Below are 17238 nucleotides of genomic sequence, written 5' to 3'. Positions count from 1 at the left end.
AAAAAAATATCTTCAGCGCCTTCTTCCCTTTTCCTCTTTCTTCTTCCTTTTCTCATTCTCCTTATTCTCTTTCACCTTCACTTTCTCCTTCTCCCTGTCCTTAGAAGGAGGAGGAGGAAGAATTAAGAAGAAAATGGAAGAACAAGCATGATGGCTCAGTCATTAGCAGTGTTGCAGTGCAGTGCTGGGGTCCTAGGTTGACATCTTTCCAAGAGCAACATCTGTATGGACTCTATTTGTGCTTCTCCATCTCCTCATCCAAGCATGGTGACTCAGTTGTTAGCGCTGCTACCTTGCAGCACTGGAAGTCTATGTTCAAAACTAACCAAAGGCAACATCTGGATGGGATTTTTCTGCTTGCTATATATCTATTATTTCTGTTGTTATGCTTCTCCTCTGCAGCAGAACAGACAAGTGTGGTGGCTTATTTGTTTAGCACTGCTACTTTGCAGTGCTGCAAATGGAGGTTCAAATCTGGCCAAGGGCAACATCTGAATGGTATTTTTCTGTTCGGTTTGTGTTTATACTTGCTGTTATTCTTCTCCTCCTGAGCAGAGAAGTGTGGTGGCTCAGTTGTTAGTGCTGCTGTCTTACACTGCTGGAAATTTAAATTCAAATCTGACCAAGAGCAACATCTGGATAGAAGTAGAAAGAGAAGAGGAGAAAACAAAGGGAGTGCTATCTTGGACCTAATTCTTACCAACAGGGGGGTAATGATTGAGGAAGTAAGAGTGACTGGGACCTTAGTAGGCAGTGATCATGCTAACCTTAAATTTTGGATAAAAAGAGGAAAAAGACCTGAGAAGACTCAGATCTCAAGGTTGGATTTCAGAAAGGCAGATTTTAATGAATTCATAAAATGGAGAGAAAGAATCAAATTGCTGCATGTTCTTAAGGACAGAAATGTCCAAGAAGATTGGCAAATATTGTGAAATGAGATTCTCAAAGCACTATCATTAACAATCCCTAAAAGAAGGAAGAATGGGAAGCGTTTAAAGTAATCAGGATGCATGAACATAGAACTTGCACACATGATAAAAAGGGAAAAAAATATGTTTATCAAATGAAAAGAGTGGGGAATATCTAAAGAAGAATATAATGCAGTTTGTACGGCAAACTGTATGGCAAGTGTCAGAAAAGCTAATGATGAATTCAGGCTTGCAACAGAGACCAAAAGTAATAAAAAAAAGGATTTTGGGGGTATGTCAAAGGCAAAAGAAAAGTCAAATATGCTATTGGAAGCTTACAGGATGAAAATTCTGAATTGGTTAAGAATGATGTTAAGAATCTGTTTTCTCTTAGAAAGTAAACTACAGAAAGTAGAAGTAAACATCAACTGATCTTCCCCGTACTATTGGGGAATAAAAGAATGCAGGCTATCTATAAGCAGAGAGATGGGTAACATAGTTAACTTAAATGAATTCAAGTCTCAAGATCCGGATGAATTACAACCTAGGATACTTAAGGAAGCAGCGGAGGTAATTGCTGAACCACTCGCCATAAGCTTTGAAAATTCATGGAGAACAGAAGTTCCAGAAGATTGGAAAAGGGCAAATGTTGTCCCTATCTTGAAAGAAGGGAAGAAGGTGGATCCAGCAAACTACAGGCCTGTGAGCCTGATTTCTATACCGGGAAAAAACAAATTATTAAACAGCATGTATGCAAGTACTTGGATAAAAATGGAGTAATTAACCAGAGCCAGCATAGGTTTGTAACAAACAAGTCATGCCAGACTAATAGAATTTCCTTCTATGACAAAATCACTGACTGGGTTAATCAGGCAAATGCGGTGGATATAGTATGTTTTAACTTTAGTAAAGCATTTGACAAAGTATCTCATACCATGCTTATTGAAAAAATTACCAAATATGGGATTGACAAGGCAACTCTTAGGTGGATTCAAAACTGACTGAGTGATCATACTTAAAGAGTGGTCATAAATGGCTGCACATACAAGTGGAAGAATGTATCAAGTGGGGTACCACAAGGCTCTGTCCTAGGCCCAGTGTTGTTTTTATAAATAATCTGGAGAACAGAATTAACAGGAAACTGATCAAATTTGCCAACCACACAAAGCCAGGAAGGATAGCTAACACTAGGGAAGAGTATTCAAAAATATCTATAGCGCTGCAGAATAAGTTGGTGCTATACAAATAAAGATTATTATTATCTAGAAAAGCTTGAACAGAGGGTGGCGACTAACAGAATGGTATTTAACAAGGAGAAATGCAAAGTCCTACATCTGGGCAAGAAAAAAAGCACATACAAAATGGAAGGCATTGGGCTAAGCAGCAGCACATGTGAAAAAGACTTGGGTATACTAATGGATCATATACTGAACATGATTCAACAGTGTGATGCAGCAGCCAAAAAGGCAAACACAATTCTGCAATGTAATTATCCCCTCTACTCTTCCTTAGTCAGACCTCATCGGGAATACTGTGTCCAGTTCTGGGCACCCCACTTAAAAAAAATACAATAGACAAACTGGAGTAAGTTCAGAGAAGAGTTACCAAGATAGTGAGTGATCTGCAAATTATGTCCTATGAGGAACAGTTAAAGGATCTTGGAAGGTTTAGCTTGCAAAAAATATCTGAAGGGTTGTCACAATGCAGGGGGATCAGCCCTATTCTCATTTGCACAAGGAAAGACTAGAAGCAGTGGGATGAAACTGAAAGGGAGGAGATACAAATTAGATATTAGAAAAAAACTTTCTGACAGTGAGGGTGATCAATGAGTGGAACAGGTTGTGAGTTCTCCTTCAATGGAAGTGTTCCAACAAAGGCTGGACAAATATGTCTGGGATGATTTGGTGAATCCTGCACTAAGCAGATGACCCTGTAGGTCCCTTCTAACTCTACCATTTTATGATTCAATGATTGTTGGAATTTGAACCTGGGTCCCCAGCACTGAAGGGAAACCGTGCCAACAAGCCATATTAGTAAAAAAAAACATGCACATGCACTGATTAGCCAAGCTGATTTTTATTCCCATTGAAATCAATGGGTGTCAGAATCGGCTGTTCCGATTCACAATTATTTGTTATTAACATTGAACTTCATTTGCCATTTTTCTGTCCAAGCCCCCAGCTTATCTAGGTCCATTTGTAGCCGTACGTTGTCCTCCGTCGCATTAATTATCTTGTCATCTGCAAATGTTATTTTACTGTGCAGTCCCTCTATCAGGTCGTTGATAAATATATTGAACAGAATGAGGCCTAGTACTGAGCCCTGTGGCATCCCTCTAGCCACGGTGGCCCAATCCGAGTATGATCCATTTATTACCACCCTCTGCTTTCTATCTCTGAGCCAGTTCTTTACCCAAATACACACATTTTCACCCAGACCAAGATGTCTCATTTTATATATCAACCTATTATGTGGCACTTTGTCAAATGCTTTAGAGAAGTCCAGATATACGAGATCAATAGACTCTCCCAGGTCCAGCCTAAAACTTGATTCATCTTAGAAGCTGATCAGATTGGACTGACATGATCGACCCCTCATGAACCCATGCTGGTGAGGAGTTGTTTCGTTGTTCTCCTTGAGGTATTCTAGGATGGTGTCTCTCAGAAACTCCTTGAATATTTTTCCCGTTATTGAAGTGAGACTTACCGGCCTGTAGTTACCAGGCTCTCTTTTGGACCCTTTTTTGTATATTGGAACCACATTGGCAATGCACCAATCCAGTGGTACGTCCCCGGTCTTGATAGTATCCATAAATATTAGAAATAGCGGCCTAGCTATCACATCACTTAGTTCCCTTAGAACACTTGGCTGTATTCCGTCTGGGCCTGGCGATTTTATACATTTTAATCCTCTTTAACTGGCTCTGTGCTCGGTAAGGAGCGTGTGCATCAGGAGCGTGTCAGGAAGCAGAAGTGACGTCACAAGTGTGAGCGGTTGCGGACGGGCGGCGAAGTGTGAGCAGTTGCGGACGGGCAGCGAAGTGTGAGCGGTTGCGCACGGGCGGCGAAGTGTGAGTGGTTGCGCACGGGCAGAGGCGTGTGAACAGTTGCGCATGGACGGAGGCATGCTTGCAGTGTGATCTAGCTAATCTTCACTACTTCCACAAGTAAATTGTAGATCCCCATTAGGATGAGCTCCATACCTGGCAGTGTCATCCAGAGTGCTACTTGTGCAATGTATGCGGTCCTTGATCAGCCGATCGAGGGTGGATACTGTTGCGCAAGATGCGTGCTCATTGCACATTTAGAAGCCCAAATCCTGGATCCAAATGAGCGAGTGACAACACTGAGATCCATTGACAAAATGGAAAGGAATTTGCTGCTCACTGAGCAGACGCTCGCTGGGGTAGAGGCGGGGGCAGATGGTAGTACGGAAGAGCAGGGGGAGTAGGCAGTCAGCTGGGTGATAGATACAAGGAGGGATAGAGGGAAGAGAAGCAGGAAGGCTAGTCCTGAACTGGCACAACATAACAAGTTTGCAACATTCGCAGATGAGGGGAATGCCATTACAGAGCCAGCACCGCTGCAGCACAACATGCCCTCTGAATGCCAGGGGGATGACTGTCCAGTGAGCAAAGGGCAGGCTAGACAGGTCCTAGTAGTGGGGGACTCAATTATTAGGGGGACAGACAGGGTAATCTGCCATAAAGACCGGGATCGTCAAATGGTGTGTTGTCTTCCTGACGCTCGAGTTCGGAGCGGAATGGATTGACAAATTGCTGGGAGGGGCTGGTGAGGATCCAGTAGTCATAGTGCACATTGGCACCAATGAACAAATTAGAGGTTAATGGAGAGCCATCAAAAATGATTTTAGGAACTTAAGTCCAAGCTTAGGGCGAGGACTTCCAAGGTAGTTTTCTTGGAAATACTACCTGCACCTAAAGCCACACTAGAAAAGCAGCACGATCTCAGGGAGGTAAACAAGTGGCTCCGGAGTTGGTGTATGAAGGAGGGGTTCCTGGAGAACTGGGCTGACTTTGCTGTCGGCTACAGGCTCTTTCCTAGGGACGGGCTGCATCTTAATGGGGAGCGTGCAGCTTTGTTGGGGGAGAGAATGGTTAAAAGGCTGGAGGAGTGTTTAAACTAGGGACTGGGGGGAGGGCAAAAAGAGAAACAAGGGAGTGGTCAGTGTAGGTAGCGACCTGGGTTCAAGTAATGGGAATGAGGGGTCGAGCAGGAAGTAGAGTTAGAACTGACAGAACAGCCAATAGTACCATTAGTAGCAAAATGAATTTAAAGAACAAAAATACCTGTATGAATTGTATGGCAATGAATGCAAGGAGTCTGATCGGTAAAGTGGATGAGCATGAAGCAAGAATGACTGATGAAAACTATGATATAGTTGGAATAACGGAAGCATGGCTTGATGATCAGTGCGATTGGGTGGTGTATTTACAAGGTTACAATTTCTTCAGAAGAGACCGTGGAAACCAGAAAGAGGGACGGGTATGTCTTTATGTTAAATCCTACTTAATTCCGAGGCTACAGAAGGATATGCAGGAGATGAACACGTCGAATCCCTGTGGGTAGAAATACAGGGAGAAAAAAAATAACAAAATAATGATAGGGGTTTTCTATAGGCCACCAAAAGCAACAGAAGAAACTGAAATCTTACTATTAAGGCAGATAGAAGAGGTGTCAATCTGCAACAAAGTAATTATTATGGGGGACTTTATCCGGATATAATTTGGGAAAACGAGACCTGCAAATCTCATAGGGGTGATAAATTCTTGAGAAGAATTAAAGACCTTACCCAACTTGTGTGGGAGCCAACTAGAGGAAGGGCTACTCTGGACTTAGTATTAACTAACAAACCGGACCGAATAATGGGGGTACAGGTTGAGGGGCACTTGGGGAACAGTGACCCCAATATAATTAGCTTCCAGCTGTCATTCAATAAGAAGCCTCATCAGGGAGTGACAAATAAACTAAACTTTAGTAAAGCTAAATTTGATCAGCTCAGAACTACTATTGGTAACATTTATAGGGACAGCATCCTCAAAAATAACAATACAGATGACAAATGGGAGAAGTTTAAAAACATCCTAATCACCTCATGTGAGCAGTTCGTACCTTTAAAAAAAAGAACTAAAATAAAAAGAAACCATTGTGGCTCAATAAGACTGTAAGGGGGGGCAATAAACGAAAAAAAAAAAAGCATTTAAACTACTAAAACAAGAAGGCAGCGAAGAAGCGCTAAAATCTTAGAGGGAAAAAAACTAAATATGTAAAGAAAAGATCAAAATTGCTAAGGAGAAGACAGAAAGACTGATCGCGAAAGAGAGCAAAAACAACCCTAAACTATTCTTCAATTATATTAACAGTAAAAGGATTTCCCCTTTAAGGAAATTCTAGCAGGAGAAATCATAGAATGGGAGAAAGGCAAACCTACTAAGTAGTTTCTTTTCAAGTGTATTCACGAACGAAAAGAAAATGTCACATGAGATGCAGGGGAATAAAATAGTAACATAGTACGTTAGGCTGAATGAAGACAATATCCATCTAGTTCATCCTGTTTCAATCTCCTTGTTGATCCAGAGGAAGGCAAAAACCCCAAGAGGCAGAAGCGAATGAGCTCTTTCGGGGAAAAAATTATTTCCCGACTCCATAATAGCAGTCAGAATAATCCCTGGATGAACCTCTGATAGTTTCTACCTGAATATAAGCCCCTGATCTACAACCCCACTGGTAACCTAATGTTTATATCCTGTGATATCCTTCCGCTCTAGAAAGACGTCTAATCCCCTCTTAAACTCCTGTATGGATTTTGCCATCACCACATCGTCAGGCAGAAAGTTCTACAATCTCAATGCTCTTACAGTAAAGAACCCCCTTCAGTGAGCCTGACTTCTGTACCAGAGTAATAGGCCAAATTAACCCCCTGTCCGGAATATACCACTCAAACCTTTCAGTAGCAAGTGTATAGGCGGACCCCTCAAACATTTCTGTAGCAAGAGTATAGGCGAACCCCTGAAACATTTCTGTAGCAAGAGTACCAAGAGTATAGGCGAACACCTGAAAAAAATTGTTCACTAACAGTATAGACGAAGCCTAGAAAAATTAGTTTGCTAACAGTATAGGCGAGGGCCTAAAAAATTGGTGTACCAAGAGTACAAGTATACCTCAGAAAAATTGCTTTACCCCGAGGGCAGTTGAAACCCATAAACATTTTGCAAAGATACAGCTCGTTGTTGCTTCATTTGTAACAGAGCCTGGAGACAGCCCTCTGAAAAAATTGGTTTTAACAGAGCCTTTTGGCCTGCAGAAAAATTGGCAGTTCAGCGTGATGACATGCTGTTTGAGGAGGAGTAATATCCGAGCGGGATAGACCAAGCTACTTCTCCCCTTTTTTGGGGTGATAGAAGATGCATTTTTCTCCTGCTGCAGCGAAAAAAATCTTTATGATCCGCTGCTTTCCACCGGTGGAGAAGAGAAAATTTGGGAAATCCAGCATTTGTTCATCTTAATGAGTGTAAGCATGTCGGCGCTGTCAGTTGACAGGCGGGTACGCTTATCTGTGATGATCCCCCCAGCTGCACTAAACACCCTCTCTGACAAGACGCTAGCGGCAGGGCAGGCCAGCACCTCCAGGTCATACAGCGCAAGTTCGTGCCAGACGGTAAGAGAGGCAATAAATGAAAAAAAGAAAGCGTTCAAACTACTAAAGCAAGAAGGCAACGAAGAAGCACTAAAATCGTACAGGGAAAATACTAAATTTGCAAAGATAAGATCAAAATTGCTAAGGAGGAGGCAGAAAGACTGATCACCAAAGTGAGCAAAAACAGCCTGAAACAATTTTTCAACTATATTAACAGCAAAAGGATTTGCACTGGCCCTTTAACAAATAATGCAGGAGAAATCATTGAAGATGATGGCGGGAAGGCAAACCTATTAAATAGTTTCTTTTCAAGCGTATTCACAAACGAAAAGGAAATGCCACATATGATGCAGGGGAATAAAATGAACCCCTCACAAAATACCTCATACCTAACGCAGGAGGAGGTGCGGAACCAGTTAAAGAAGATTAAAATCGATAAATCGCCAGGTCCAGATGGTATACACCCAAGGGAACTAAGTGATGTGATAGCTAGGCCGCTATATCTAATATTTGTGGATACTATCAAGACCAGGATTGTACCATTGGATTGGCACATTGCCAACGTGGTTCCAGTTTACAAAAAGGGGTCCAAAAGTAAGCCTGGTAACTACAGGCCGGTAAGTGTCACTTCAGTAACGGGAAAAATATTTGAGGAGTTTCTGAGAGACGCCATCGAAGAATACCTCAAGGAGAACAACGGAATAACTATTCACCAACATGGGTTCATGAAGGGTCAATCATGTCAGACCAATCTGATCAGCTTCTACGATGAAGTAAGCTCTAGGCTGGACCTAGGAGAGTCTATTGATCTCGTATATCTGTACTTCTCTAAAGCATTTGACACCGTGCCGCATAATAGGCTGATATATAAAATAAGACCGCTCGGATTGGGTGAACACGTGTGTATATGAATAAAGAATTGGCTCAGAGAAAGAAAGCAGAGGGTGGTAATAAATGGTCCATACTCTGATTGGGCCACCGTTGCTAGTGGGGTGCCACAGGGTTCAGTATTTGGCCTCATTCTGTTCAATATATTTATCAATGACCTGATAGAAGGGCTGCACAGTAAAATATCAATATTTGCAGATGACACAAAATTATACAATATAATCAATGCAACAGAGGAAAAGGTACGGCTAGGGGCTTGGGCAGAAAAATGGCAAATGAAGTTCAATTTTGATAAATGTAAGGTTATGCACATGGGCAGGAGAAATGGATGTCACCAATATACACCAAATGGGGTACTGCTAGGGAAAAGGGATATGGAAAAAGACCTGGGGGTACTAGTGGATTGTAAATTGAACTGGAGTAACCAATGCCAGCCAGCTGCTGCAAAAGCTAACAGAGTCTTAGGGTGCTTTAAAAGAAGTATAGGGGCGAGGGGCGAGAATATTATCCTTCCACTATATAAGGCACTTGTCAGGCCTCACATGGAATACTGTGCACAGTTCTGGTCACCGGTGTTCAGGAAAGATGTTACAGTGCTTGAGGTAGTTCAAAGAAGGGCAACTAAACTAATACATGGTAAATAATCCAAATTGGGTTTATTTACCCTGGAAAAAAGACGGCTAAGGGGTGATCAAATAACTATGTATAAATACATGAGGGGACAATACAGGGATCACTCCCATGATCTGTTTATACCCAGGACTGCTACGGTAACGAGAGGGCATCCGCTACGTCTAGAAGAAAGCAGGTTTCATCGCCAACACAGGAAAGGGTTCTTTACTGTAAGAGCAGTGAGACTGTGGAACTCTCTGCCTGAGGATGTGGTGATGGCAAAATCCATAGAGAATTTTAAAAAGAGACTTGTTGTCTTTCTGGAGGGGAAGGATATTATAGCATACAAAGCTTAGGTTAATTGTTAATCCGGGTATACAGGCAGGTACGAACTATTAGGGGTTGATCCAGGGGTTAGTCTGATTGCCATTAGGGAGTCTGGAAGGAATTTCCCCCAAAAGGGCTAATTGGCTGCTGGGGTTTTTTGCCTTCTTCATGGATCAATGACATAAAAGGATAAACAGGCTGGACTAGATGGACATTGTCTTCAATCAGTCTTACATACTATGTTACGTGTCCAGCTTTGACACTCAATTGTTGTATGGAGCAGAGGGATCAAGGAGGACGGTGGTACGGTCGGCTATGTACTCCCTCACTATCTTTTTACAGTGCTCCCTCCGACTCAGTCTTGACTGGGGAGTGGTGACACAGTCTTGCTGGGGAGCCATTATACTGGCAAAGGCCTTGGAGAGTGTTCCCCTGCCTGCGCTGGACATGCTTGATCCCCGCGCCTCCCCTGCTTGTTGGCCCTCTGAACTGCATCTTCTACCGCTAGCACTGTCAGATGGGAACTTTAGCATCAGTTTTTCTACCAGGGCCCTGTGGTATTGCATCACTCTCGTACCCCTTTCCTCTTCGGGATTGAGAGTGGAAAGTTTCTCCTTATACTGTGGTTCAAGAAGGGTGTACACCCAGTAATCCATGTTGGCCAGAATGCGTCTAACACGAGGGTCACGAGAAAGCCAGCCTGACATGAAGTCAGCCATGTGTGCCAGAGTCCCAGTACGCAACACATCACTATCCTCACTAGGAGGATGCTCCTCCTCCTCTTCAGCCCATACACGCTGAACAGATGAGAAAGAAGCAGCATGGGTACCCTCTGCAGTGTGGGCAGCAGTCTCTTCCCCTCCTCCTCCTCCTCCAAAATGCGCGGAGATACAGACATGCTTAAAATGAAGTCAGCCTTGTGTTCCTCACTAGGAGGATGACTTTCATGATCCTCCTCCTCTTCAGCCCATACATGCTGAACAGATGTGAGGGAAGTAGCATGGGTACCCTCTGCAGTGTGGACAGCAGTCTCTTCTCCCTCCTCCTCCCCCTCCAATACGCATTGAGAAACAGGTGTGAGGGTGGTCTAGCTATCAAGTGACATACTGTCATCCCTCATCTCCTGTTTTAACCGCACTGCGGCGGCCTTTATGCTTAGCTGCGAACTTCTTAGCGCGTGGGCACGTTGCACAGTATCCTGAGGGTGGCAGCATCCGTGGTGGACTTGCGGAAATGTGCGCACACGTGGCATACCTTTCCGAGCAGGTCAGACAAGTGGGGGTAGTTTTTCAGAAACCGCTGAACCACCAGATTGAAAATGTGGGCCAGGCATGGCATGTGTGTGAGGCTGCAGAGCCACCACCAGGATACGGCCGTTGTCACACACGACCATGCCCGGTTGGAGGCTCAGTGGCGAAAGCCAGAGATCGGTCTGCTCCGTCAGACCCTTTAACAGCTCGAGGGCCATGTGCCTCTTGTCACCTAAGCTGATTAGTTTCAGCATGGCTTGCTGACTCTTCACCACCGCTGTGCTGCCGTGCAGTGCTACCGACTGCGGGCAACGTGCTCAGACTTCTTAATTGAGAGGTGGCGGAGGAGGGGGGGGGTTTGGAGGAGGACCAAGGTAGGGCCTGCTATCCTCAGTGTGGGTAGCACGTGAGCAGTCCCAGTCTCTGACAGAGCGCCCGAGGATAGACATTCATTAAAAACCTCGGTCAAGAGGGGAACCAAAATTTCCTTAAAGGCTTTATAAAACTCAGATGTTAAGCCGTCTGGGCCTGGTGACTTTTTGGACCGAAGCCCATCAATCACCAGTCCGACTTCCTCTTCCGTAATTGCTTCTGTCAAAACGCCAAGAGAGGGATGTACTCCTGGTTTGGGAAGGTTTCTGCCAGGAAAGTCCAGATTCCATCCCAATTAAGTTCTTTCCCACCCAAGAGATGCAAGTAGAAGGATCTGACGACCTCCAGGATCCCTGATCTGGACCTTTTCAGGGAGCCGGTACTGTCTAGTAGACCCGTGACCAATTTACAACTCACTGACATCTTACAGTTCTTGTAGGAGTCAGGTGAGCGGTACTTCCCAAAGTCCCTCTCAAGAACCAAAGATGCGTGTCTATCATACTGACATCTCTCAAGCAAGGATTTCCCTCTGGAGATCTCCTCACGGCTACCTCCAGTCAAGACCAAACACTCGAGTTTCCTCCTCTGGCTCTGATACATGCACTTTCTGTTCAGGCTTCTGAGGTTGGAGATCTGTCGGAAGAACCTTCTTACCCGATGTTTGAACATCTCCCACCACTCTGACTTACTGCTGCATAAGCCCAGTAGCGGTTCCAGGCTCTTAAGAAAATCCTCAAAGGACCGCCTTATTTTTGCTTCTTCCAGGAGTGACAAATTCAACTTCCATAAACCTTTGCCCATCCAAGGGGTCTCTGTGACATTCAGAGGAAAAAGAATCATACAGTGGTCGGAGAACTCCACCTCCACCACCGATAACTGTGAGGAGACGGCTTCCTCCTTTAAATAAACCTATCTATCCTAGACCTGCAATAACTACCTCTAAACCAAGGGAATCCCGTGCGCCCTGTGACGTGCCGAACGTGGACATTCACAAGGCGTGCCTCACTAACTACGCTATTTAACGTGTTGCTAACATAGCCTAGCTGGTCATTGGAACCACCTCTATCACAGAGCCTCGTGACATTATTAAAGTCTCCTCCAAAGACCACTTGCCGGCTTGTAAAAAGGTAAGGCTTAATTCTCATAAAGAGGTCTTTGTGCCCCCCCCCCTTTGACTGGGGTCCATAGATGTTAATAAGACGCAACTCTTGACCTCCCATGAGAATATCCAAGATCAGGCATCTCCCCATTTCCAGCTCGATAGCCCGTCTGCATTCTACCTGTGTGGTCTTAAAAAGGACCGCCACCCTGCTATACGGCTCGGCCGCAAGAGACCAATAGGAGGCTCCGCACTTCCATTCATGCTTGGCTTTGTACATGACTGACAAATCTGTCAGCCTGGTCTCTTGCAAAAATAAAATGTCAGCTTCAACTCGGCTGAGAAAATAAAGGTCGCAAACCTAGCCGCATCTGACTTAATGCTGGCAACATTAATGGATGCCAGCATCAACAGGATGAGTGCCGCCATCAATGGTGATCAAGCTGGATGGCTTTCCTCTTACTCTCCCACTCCTCCCTGTCGGAAGAAGAGGTCTCTCCTTTGTTTCTTTTTAGTTAAATTGAGATATCCATATCACCGCTCTCATCATAACCTTCACCTTCCGGCTTCAGGATAGCCCCCTTCCCGGAGGAAACCAGGTCACCCACAGAAAGAGACCCAGTGTCCCCCGGGGTTCTGTCCTCAATTATCTCTGCCACCACCTCCGGCACCTCACCCCCAGCCTCTCCCCCTGGCAGGGAAGAGGAGGTGTTATTGAGGGCTTGGTGCCGGTTAGAGAGGTCGACCGTAAGGGAACCGATGGGGCATTCCTGTGGTATCTGCACCAGAGTGATTGGACTGAGTCATCCCACTCTAGAGAGGAAGAACCCCTATTTTTCTTTCTTGTTCTCCCCTTACCCTTTTTTTTAATGCTTTTGCCATTTCTCGTTTTCCTTGTCCGCACTTTCTTTACAGGAGGATCCGGCAGAACTGGCAGCCACCTCCTCTCTCTCCATCCTTCTGGTTTCCTCATCCACATCACTATCCCTTGGGGCCTCAGCAGCTCGACTCCCCTCCTGCTCTGGCTGGCCAGGCACCCCGCCGAGACCCTGAAATGTATGGGGTCCCCGCACCTGTGGCAGACCTTCAGCTGCCCCTGGTAGAAAACCAGAATCCTGTCCCTTCCCAGGAACGCAGAAGAAGCAATGTGGGTAACGGAATTACCTGCACATTTCAACTTTACCATGAAAGTCCAGGCCCCTGACCTGATACAGTGTGCATCCCTGTTTTTCTGGGGAGGATGGAGAATCTCCCCATATCTGCCCATCCAGGTCATGATGTCAACATAACAGAGAGACTCGTTACTAGTCAGAATGGTCACTCTCTCAGTGTCATTGTGGCGGGAAATTGCTTGAACCACAAAATCCCGCCACTCGGGCTTCATCTGAGCCAGCTCAGGTGTTTGGATCAGGATGCCTAGCACTCTCCCCCTTCCTTTGCACTGAACCCATATTACTAGGTCACAGTGAGGGTTCTCAAGTAATCTCTAAAACGTAACTTTTAATTACAGTCTTACATAAAAAGGATTTGTTTATTCAAAGTCCTAGCTTACAGACACACAGACAAAAAATAAATATTAAAAAGTCTAACCCCTAGCATCTTCTGGGGAAAGAACAGCCAATGAGCCACCCTTGAAAAAAGTGTATAGTTACACAGTATCGGGGGATCAGGAATTCCCAATACTTCTCAAGTTTTTTTTGTCGCATACAACTTGAGACAGAAAATTCAGGTTTGACTCAATGGGATTAACTAAATTGTTCCCACCATGGTGAACAGATAATACAGCTATTCAATGAAAATGAATGCTGTCGATTTCATCAACAGGCCGTGGTTGTGTCTCTTGACTAAGATGAGATACACCTTTTACGGCTAGTTGAAGAGAAAAAATTCTTGTTGAGCTGACAATCGTCAATCATTATGGCTCAACATGGCGTTCTCATAAGCCAATGTTTAGCCAAAGAAGTGCAGTGCATCAACTGCTGAAAAAATGCTTAACTGGGTTCGACGCATTTCCGCTATGATAAACGTAGCCTCCTCAGGAACCATCAAAATTATGAATCAGTTAGTCAGCTATAAAGAGAGTGGTAAGTCCCGAAAAACGAGGCTCACCCCTCTTTAAATAGAAGGAAAGTGGACTGTTCAACCAATTAACGAGAACAAATAAGTCCACTTCCTGACAGTAAATAAAACTGCAGGAATAAAGGTTGAAAGGTAAGTCCCAAGGTGGGGAGATACCCTGCATTCATTCAGAGGAGATAGACGATACTATCACTAGGTTTGAAAAGATAAGCCCAGTTTCCCCCAGAAAAGATTTTTTTCCCCCAATCTCCCTACAAATTTTTTTACAAAAGTTATGCAATACATTATATATACCCAAAAATGATGCAATCAAAAAGTACAACCTGTCTCACAAAAAACAAGCCCTCATATGGCCGTGTCAATGGGAAAATGAAAAAGTTATGGCTCTTGGAACGCGACTGTAAAATTAGTTGAAATTAAATGATTAGACCATTTAAAAACCTCCCCTGATGGGTCCAACAGGGTGGTAAGAAACCCGCTGCTCAAGGGGTTAATTGGATTTACATTAATTCCCATAGAAGTAATGTCCTCAACTAACATTGATTTCTACTAAAGTCCATTGCTTCTGGACGGATTAATGACGTTAGTTGAGGTTCTACTGTAATAATCTTTATTATTTATAGTGTCAACCTATACTGCAACGCTTTCAAAGCATGAGGGAAACACAAACAGTATGACAGTTACATGTTGTGTACAAGTATTGGGAGACAGACAGGGTGGGGGTAATACAGGAGGTAGAGGGGCAGGAGATGAGGCACAGGGGAATACAAACAGTACAAAGATTACGTGTGGTATTTAGTTATTAGGAAACAAAACAGGGGAGTGATAAGGAGGTACAGGGGCAGAAAATTTATGAATATGAGCTCCAAACACTTCCTGATGTAAAAAAAGGCTATGCTTCTGAGGAGAGATCATGGGAACCTCAAGGGACCATCAACACTCCAGAGTTAATTAAAAAATGTTATTCTGCAGAAATAAGAGAGCTTGGGGAGGGGTACTGTCATAGCACGCCACCTCTGCGCACCCCAATCACCTGCTGCTGGGCCTACGGTCGGTTGCTGCTGCCATCCACTCTCTGCACGCCACTCTCACTCTTCTGCTCACTCCCAGATTTCTGTCCATACAGCTTGTGCGCTCTCCTGCCCCTTCTCTTCGTGTGTGGGCACTCCGTAAAGCTGACCTATTGCAATCTTGTCCCTGCACCTGCTATATTAAGCTTCCACACCCTAGGGTGAATGCCTAAGCGATTGGTTTCATTAGCCATTGTGACAAAATCTCTTAGTTGTGTATACTGGCACTGGGCCTTATTATTTCTACTGTGCTGCCTGCCCTGACCTTTGCTAAGTTTCTGGATAAACACCTGTTTACCCCATCTTTTACTGCCCTCAGCCGTATGCAGTGTCATCAGCCACAGAACTAGGATTATCTGTGCATGTAATGGATTCGGAACCCTGCAGCTAAGATCATAAAAATACAAAAATAGGTGAAAATAGGGTTCCCAAAGTGCTGCCAGCTTATATAGCCCAAAGCCAAACCAGAGTGTGGCAAGGTAGATCCACATCTGTCTGCTGTTTAAAAAAAATAAATAATAGTAATCATAGTGGAAAAAATGCAAATATCATGCTCTTGATAATATTTTATTGTTGAAGAATGATAGATTTTATTTTTATTTGCAGATATTGATGAGTGCCGTGTAAACAATGGAGGTTGCGATCACAACTGTCGTAACTCAGTAGGCAGCTTTGAATGTGGTTGTAAAAAGGGTTATAAATTGCTCGTTAATGAGAGAGGCTGTCAAGGTAAGTTGTTCTATACTATAATCTTTAGGGTTTTCACTGCTTATTATTATTTGTAGTGTCTGTTCTGAGTACTATAGACTTGTCCCATGCACTTCAATTGGACAAGCCTGTAGTTCTCAGAATGGCTGATATGTATAATATGGTGTTCTGAGAGCAAACAGGTTAGTTCTCATATGCAAGCATTGAAGAGGCTGTGGCGCTCACACTAGTACTTGACTGATAAACGGGGATCCCATGCGGCGGACACCCACCAATCCGATACTGAATTTTAGAAGTTTGAATAACTTCTTTACGTTTTTTCTGTTTTAGTAGGCCTAAATATGTTATAATATTTACTTCTTTTACTTCTCACAAACATTGAGTGCTCCTTTGATCGAACATGTGATCATATATGTGCTAACTCCCTGGCAGCTTCCGCTGTTTGTGTCATAAAGGCTATGCACTATATGGGATCCCACACTGTGGAGGTATAATATCTATTGTGACCCCCCCCGAGCATGGTCAGACCGGTAAGCAGTTACTCGAGAAGAGCGATGCTCGCTCGAGTAACTGCCGTATCCGAGCGTGCTCGCTTATCTCTAATCACAGCCCTTTTTTCCAATTGTAAAATACTGCAATTTTGATGTTGTGTGATGACGACATCCTTGTTTATCCCTCTGTAAGTGGTAGTGCTTCTGTCCTTCCCTTTATTGCACAGAGGCCTGCATAGTACATGGTGATAGCCACTAATACCACATGACATTGCAAGCAGCACTGTCACCAAGCTGGGGAGCAGTGCAGGAGAATGCCCTGAGAGACGAAGTTACAGAGCCAACCGGATTAGAGGATGGACTGGTATAACACAGGGTCAAAGGTATGCCTCCCATCAATGCATATAAGAGAGGCCAACCTAGGAAAATACCAGCATGCATTTATGCATATTTGGGACTTTGGGCTCGGGTATAAGCAAAGAGCTGGGACTGTGCTTTCAGTTAGGCATAGAGACTGGAATTGAGTTAACAGCTGGGACTGTGTTATTAGTTCTGATTAAGATGCAATAGTGTGAAGGCCCATGCAAGCCTGCAGGAACAAAAAATTTTTGTAACATACAAATGAATGTCTCAAGGATGTCTCAAGGACTACATTGTTGAGATGGCATTTATTACGTTCAGTTATACCTAATATGCAAAGATTTGTGTAATATAGTGCAGCAGGCCACATGGCGCTAGATAAAGAGTTCAAGAAAACACAACAGCACAAGACACTCA

At 44.1% G+C, this 17238-nt stretch overlaps 1 protein-coding gene across 2 annotated transcripts in view; it reads left to right on the top strand.

The window, feature by feature from the left end:
- Positions 1-17238, top strand: part of LOC136633328 (signal peptide, CUB and EGF-like domain-containing protein 3) — a 104394-nt gene that overhangs the window by 64707 nt on the left and 22449 nt on the right. For both annotated transcript variants that reach the window (XM_066608995.1, XM_066608989.1), the window contains exon 4: positions 15869-15991. In XM_066608995.1, the coding sequence (XP_066465092.1) occupies positions 15869-15991 (123 nt within the window). The remainder of the gene's footprint in view (positions 1-15868; positions 15992-17238) is intronic.

Source organism: Eleutherodactylus coqui, chromosome 1, assembly GCF_035609145.1.
Source record: "Eleutherodactylus coqui strain aEleCoq1 chromosome 1, aEleCoq1.hap1, whole genome shotgun sequence".
NCBI lineage: Eukaryota > Metazoa > Chordata > Amphibia > Anura > Eleutherodactylidae > Eleutherodactylus > Eleutherodactylus coqui.
This window is presented reverse-complemented; position numbering and strand designations above follow the sequence as displayed.